Source organism: Podarcis cretensis, assembly GCF_951804945.1.
Source record: "Podarcis cretensis genome assembly, chromosome: 9".
Taxonomy (NCBI): domain Eukaryota; kingdom Metazoa; phylum Chordata; class Lepidosauria; order Squamata; family Lacertidae; genus Podarcis; species Podarcis cretensis.
The window spans coordinates 56582068-56589094 of NC_137178.1; the positions used below are offsets into that span (position 1 = coordinate 56582068).

The 7027-nt window shown below is 38.7% G+C and overlaps 1 protein-coding gene across 3 annotated transcripts in view; it reads left to right on the forward strand.

The window, feature by feature from the left end:
- The window catches only part of CRACD (capping protein inhibiting regulator of actin dynamics), a 112818-nt gene extending 106411 nt beyond the window's left edge, over positions 1 to 6407 (forward strand). For all 3 annotated transcript variants that reach the window (XM_079989981.1, XM_079989982.1, XM_079989980.1), the window contains one exon: positions 2213 to 6407. In XM_079989981.1, coding sequence (XP_079846107.1) covers positions 2213 to 2373 — 161 coding nt within the window. In that variant the 3' untranslated portion in view covers positions 2374 to 6407. The remainder of the gene's footprint in view (positions 1 to 2212) is intronic.
- The last annotated feature ends 620 nt before the right edge of the window (positions 6408 to 7027 follow it).

Consider the following 7027-nt stretch of genomic DNA (forward strand, 5'->3'; position numbering starts at 1 on the left):
TAGCCGTGTTGGTCTGCCATAGTCAAAACAAAATAAAAAAATTCCTTCCAGTAGCACCTTAAAGACCAACTAAGTTAGTTCTTGGTATGAGCTTTCGTGTGCATGCACACTTCTTCAGATACCACCCAGTACCAGTGCCTCTCTCCGCTCCCCCCTCTTCCAGCCACCTGCTTCACCCTACTTGCATCCTTATAATTATATACTTATTACCCCCGAAGCTCAGAATATTGTTTGAAAACCAACGTATTTTGGAGTATTTACATGTAAAGCTTATTCAGCTGGTGCAGCGAGGAAACAAGATATTTCAGCCTTGCTATAAAAGCTTTTGAAGTCTACCAATCTCTCAAACGTTAAAGAGTCAAAAGGAGTCAGCTTCTGCAGGCTTAGAATTCCTACTGGTAAAAAAATAGGTCAGAGAAATGCAAGACTAATTATGGTTTCTCCCAAAAGCATGCTGTATCTTTCCAAAGGTTTTGTTTTTCAAGGTTACAGATGTCTTTGAAGAGATTATGATGAAACAGAGAGATAATCTGTGCAGGAAGTTCCTCAGAAAATTCTGTTTTGTTTTGTGTTATTTTACTGTTTACTAACTGCCGTATATCTGGCATTGCATGGGAATTCTAAGGCACCAAAAAATATCAGTGCAATTTTGAAAGGTTCAGTCTGCCATCTTAATTCAAAATGGCAGTCAACAATATCCAAATATAGATGAAAACCTGCTCCCTGATCTCCAGAAACAACATGCAAGATTTGGTTACACAATCTCAAGAGATGTCCCAGTGTACAGTGAACAATTTTCCAAAGCATTTAAAAACACTTCTACAATATCCCCACCCCCCACCCCAATTCTTGCTTCCTAATGATACAGTTGATCATATACGGCATGTAACATGAAGTCTCCATTTCCCATGGTTCACTCCCCACCTTCAGGGGGAACATTAGACAAAAAACAAAACGTAAGTCACATTTGCCAGTTTGTCTTAAGCATGATTTAATCATGAATATATCTCTCCATCCTGGATAGATACACAACTCCCCCTTCCCGCAAAGTCCCTGCCCGATTAAAAAAAGTCCTCCTGTGATTTGTCATGTCTGAACCAGGAGAATAAGTTCAACTCCAATTAACTAATTTTGTTTCTAACACTGACTTAGTATACCAGCCCTAAAATAACCATTAACAAATATCAGTAGGAAACTTTTCATTAGTATAGCATGTCAGAAAGGTAGGCAGTCCTCTCCTTAGGAGTGTAATGTTTTTTGAAAGAATTCATGCCCAACAAACTTAGATGAGAAAGTAGGGTGAATGGTTCGAATCCCTTTATGCTGTCCACAGCTATAAATTCAGCTTCCAATGATGAATGCTTCTGCAGCTTCAGATGAATTAAAACTTGTGCATTGTTGTGGCCATGCAGAGAACAGGTGATGGAGAAATGCTTCAAAATTATTTCCCCCGATTTTAGGCTTTTGTAGCAATCTACTGCTTTAAGGAACTCTTGATCCCCTGGTACGCACCAATTTTTGTAGTTAGTGTATATATGTGTGGGTGCATGTGCTCTGAATGCAGGGCTGCTTGATCATCGGGTATTGTTCCAAAAGCTGAAATTGTTGGATTCTGCTTTGACTTAATGTTACACTTGAGTCGAGGAAGATGTGAACAATTAACTTTTATTTTCTTACACAACTCCTCCTAAAGTTTAAGAGAAGCCTGAAACAGGACTCAACAGACATAGAACTTCTTCTCAACTGCCACAAAAGTCCTTCCTTTTCCAGAGTAAGGACTTGGTTTTCACTTAGAGTCAGAACTTACTAACCAACAATTAAGACAAAGTCTAGATTGAGGCAGGCTCAGTTTACCTTCGCCTGTGATAACACTGAACATTTGATAAAATACAGTATAAAATGGAAGAAACCTACATAGCTAGGGCACCATGGAGGAGGGGGTGGTTATTCCTCAGAAACACCTATAACTCTGGCTGTTATGAATTATTAAAAAAAGGAATAAGAATGCACTTCAAGTATATCTCCCTTTTTCCAATTCAATCTTGGGCAGGCCTTTGAATTTTGCTGTGAAATCTTGCTCTCTCCAACTTTCTTGCCTGCCTGTTAAAATGGCTCTCCTGCCACACTGAACATGCACATTACAATGTTTCTGGTAGGTTTCTGCCATTTTACTTTGCAGTGATGGATCTTTTTTCTTTTTCTTCATTAACAGTGGAGATCTCAGATTCTCTTCCGCCGTCACCCTTGACTAAAGAAGTCACCAAGAGATTCTCCACGCCAGAAGCGAATCCGGTGTCGACAGAACCTGCCTGGCTGGCCTTAGCCAAGAGGAAAGCAAAGGCCTGGAGTGACTGTCCCCAAATCATTAAGTAAACGATACTGGTTTTGCTCTCTTTCTGTTGTTTATTAATTGCTCTCTCCTCTTTATTTGTATTTTCACATGACAGAACCAACTGGGACAAACATAAGTGCATATCCTGAAGGATGAAGAACATTTTTAACAGTTTTACCCATTTTTCCTGGCTCACTGCAGATTTCACCTACATTTTAGAATCTTTTGCATCGAAAATCTAGGGACTATAGAATAGAGGTTTAGGCACAAAGCTCAAGTTTCATCTCTCTTGAAAGCATATGGATGTTATGTGTTAGGGGTTCATATCACTTTAAGGATCGGTGCCGAAATGTTTCTGAATTTTGGCTCTGATGGTATGGATTTCCATTTGTGTTTTTTTAATTTGTTGCTGCAAAGCAGATATTCCAGCCACTTAAGCTGCTAAAATGAATGTAATGCACATGTTGTTTCCACTTTTGAATGGAGAAAGTAATACCATTTACTGATAAATTTATAAATCTCTACAGGATTCTGGAAAACCTGCCTTAGTAGTAGTAAGGAGAGTATACTATGATTACCTTTTCTTAATGTTGCAAATAATTTATGGATGAATTTAAAATAATTAAGTTTAACTTGTGACTGATGAAAGCACCAATGCGCCCAGTCCTACCATAGAGTTTGCAATATAGTAGAGTCTCTCAGTTTGGAGCTATTAATGGAGTTAGCTCTCCTGTAATGAGAACCCATCAAGATATTTTCACAAATTCAGTATTTTGTTTTAAAAAGCTTAATTGTGACAAAAATTGCCTTTATCAGCTGCTTCTAACTGGAAATATATATAAATAATTAACATGCTGAAACAGGGTGGCATCAAATATGCATTTTCCTGCAATGATTCTCCAAACCATGCAGAAGCTCTCAGGCAAAATCCATTACAATATTTTCACTGCCGTTGTGTGCAGAAGTAAGCTATACTGGTAATATATGGTAATAACCTATACACCTCCATCTTTCAGTGATTGGTCGCACGGCACAGATAAAAATAGGATTAAAAGCACATGTGAAGGCAGGACGACCACAAACACTAATCTTTCAAATTATACATAATTTAAATATTATACAAAAACCCACTTAGCCATGTACTGTAACTATCCCTATGCCTAACTGGTTGAATATTAGGAACCCAAAATATTAACAAAAGGAGACATGATTCCAGCTTTGTGAAAATGGGGGATTTTTGAACTGCAGGAACTAGACTGTTTGGACTTCATTCTTATGGACCTTAGATTGCATATTCTCAGGAAAATAATTGTTTTCTGTACTTAATTAGCACTTTGATTTTCAACATCTGTGCCGGCATATCTGCATGTTACGCTGGCAGAACATGACTTCAGCACTTTTGTTAACAGCATGTTTTAAAAATATGTCGTTACTGTTAGATACTCGGTACAGGAAGTCGTAGAACAGACTTCAGATTGTAAATCTGGCTAAAGAACATTGCAGGGATAAGTGTAATTTATTTGCATGTAAGTCTTATTCCCCTTTAAATCTTTTTATCTCTAAAATGTGGAGGAAACAGTGATGTGTTTTTATGGTTACTTTTAAAATTGCTTCAAATTCAAGGATCACCAAATAGGTCTACAAGGTATGGAATTCAGATTGTTCCAGTAGATACGAACTGGTTTAAACAGAACTTCAGTTTGCCTGGTTTGTGGATTCTACAGCAAATGGGGTCTTCTAACTATTCCACCTAAAACTAGTTATATTTTTTAAGCCCCTTTTGTTTATAAGAGGCAAAGGTGCATTTTGATTAACTAATGGCTAATTCAACAGGATCCCTCATAGTACCACATTTGTTTTGCCAGAATAATGGAAGAACTCAATAATTAATCCAAGGAACATTTTGAGAACTGCAGTTCTGCTCCAGAGTACATTTTTAAGGCAGCAGATGCTGTTAATGAATAGGCATCCTACAGAGGAAACAAAAGGTCAGTTGTGTTTCTGTAAAATTGCAAGCACAAAGGGGTCTTGGCAGTTATGTAGCTGCTACACGAAGCGATGTCCATGTGGTTATTGGGCTATCAGTGTTGTTTTTGGTTTCATATTTAAATTCAAACCATAAGCGTTCCTAAATAACCCATCAATTTCAGGATTATTACAAATGTTTAAAGCAAAAGCAGCCTTTAGGATTTCGTGGGAATCAAGTTCATAAAAGAGCCAGTTACTTGAAGAATTGAAAACAGCTCATATGCTTCCACTTAAGCGGCAAAGATTTCAACCAATATAACAGGTATGTTGAGGCTTTATGTTTAACCCATGGCACAAACCCATATACCTACATAATACAAGCACAGATGGGGCTCCTTCTGGCCAGCAGGGACATGAAGGGAAAAGTCTGTTTGTGGGTGTCCATTTCATGCAAAACTTACTGGTGACCCTCGTTTATTTTAGACAGAGGTAAGCTGCTGACACCAGGAAGAGCTCCTGCTGAATGTTGGGATAAGTAGCACATAGTACGGCCTGTATACAAAGAAAGTACAGGCCGGCCTTGATTGGTGCAGAAGCCTCTTGCTGGTGGTAGAAAATGTTTTTTAAAGCACGCTTAATCTAGTGGTGCTTAAACCGGGAATTGCATAAACTGCAATTACAACTTTGTTTCCTCAAATCCATTTCCAAGAATTTTTGGGAACAGGAGAGCAGGAAAGGGGAATGTGGGGGTTGAAAACTGGAGAGTTGGGTGGGATGAATAATAGTTTTAGGGGGAGAGGTGCTACTTGCATGATAAAAGGGGGGGAAAGACCTACCAAATAATTCTAGACACACTGTTAGCATAGAGCGTATAGTGAGTAAATAGTTCAAAAGCTTCAGAAGCAAAGTGTTTTCAAGCATGAAGGGGGTCTAGTGTACGAAAATAGTATTCAGAGGCTCTGATCCAGAGAACCAAGGAAACCAGAAGGCTGTGTATCCCCTGTTCAACAGGAATACCATCAGCATTGATAGCCCTGAGCATACTGTAGGCAGTAAGGGACACCTGGACTTAAGTTGGGAGGAACCCACTTTCCCTTCACTCTACTTTACACATGATCAGGGTATCAGTTGACGTATTGGTTACACTGCAAGGTGTGCTTCCCCTGCAGATATTTCCCCAGTCATTAGATGGGGGAGGGGGGTGTCCAAAGCAGCACTGTTGCATTTATAGGAAGGGGAAACCCATTTCCATTCATGAATCAGTATCTGGATCAGAGTTGGGGGTATGTACAATATTGGTTTGGAAACCTTTTTAGAAGCTTATATTTTCAACATTTTCATTTCATGTAAAAGTCAACTTGAAAATTTTGCACTAAATACCAATGAAGTGTTACTTTGCTTAAGCTCTGTCACAGCCTTTCTACTGAACAAACATGACATTTATTCAAAACACTTAAAAAAACCTGATCTGACCACTATGTAGAATATGGTCTCAACTTTTGGTGGCGGTGGAGTAACTTATATACAAAAGACTTAAGCTATAGGAAGTTAATCATATCCAAGTTCTGTTGAAATTAATAGGGCTTAAGCCAGTTATGAAAACTATGTTGTATTGATTTCAACAGGAGTTGGGCATCACTAACGTTTGGGAACAAAATATTATTTCTGAGGTTACAGATGCTTAACCTCTGTTGTTCATATAGTGGTGTATAAAATTATGAACAAATGTACAATTGTGGGGTTTTGTTTTGTGTACTTTTTTAATTTTTCAAATGTTTTAAAGTGCAATTGTTTCTTATACTAATGTCATTTTAATTCCTATTAAATTATAATCTGCTGAAAGTTATCAGAAGACGTACGTATTCGTTGTCTTTTTGTTACAAATGTCAGGTTTATCTTCTAAGAAAAGCCTGAATTGCTATAGGTATCTAATTATGTGTTTTTACCAACAATAAAACCTAAGTAAAATGATCTATGACTACGGGATATATTAGTGCAATTTCTCTTTTTGGTTTTTGATCGTCAAATTTTAATGTAAATGGTTAATCACGGAAAATTTGTTCTATTTCAATAAAAAAAGACAAGTGTTTATGTAGCTTTGAAAGTACTTTTTATTTATGTTCTCATTTATGGGTTATTCATTGCTGCTTGTTTTTTTAAGGTTACATGAAAAGGTTTAACAAGAAGTTTGTTCCTGTTGGTGATAATTCAGGGGAAAAACAGTGAGTTGTACTCCCATAAATGGAACTTTCCCTACCCACCGCATCCCCCAGTGTGTCCCTAAAATCTGCTTTATGGGCTTGGAGGACTTAGAAGCAGATTAGGATGGCATAGAGAGTTACAGTGAGGAAGACAGGAAAGGGAAGTCATGCCCTGTCTGCACCCATGACATTAGATACCTGTGATCTTCACCCCAAGGATTCATCCATAACTGTTAAGAGTGTTATTCTAAAGCAGCAATGCAGCAGCAAGCAAAGGCTCTAGCAGCTCAGTCACCACTGGGTGAAGCAGCCATTGCGCTCTGGCCCTCATACTGCTGACAGAGGAGCAAGCTACATATGTTCCTCCCTTAGCTGCCTGCACAGGCAGATGGCTCCTTTCAGGTTGTGGGGTGCATGGCTGCCTACCCCTCAGCAGCGAAGTGTAGCAAGCCGGAGGTGGGGTTGGGGGCTCTATTACACTTGGGGGGGTGAGCAGGTTGCCTCTACCTCCTGGGAGAAAGAGGTA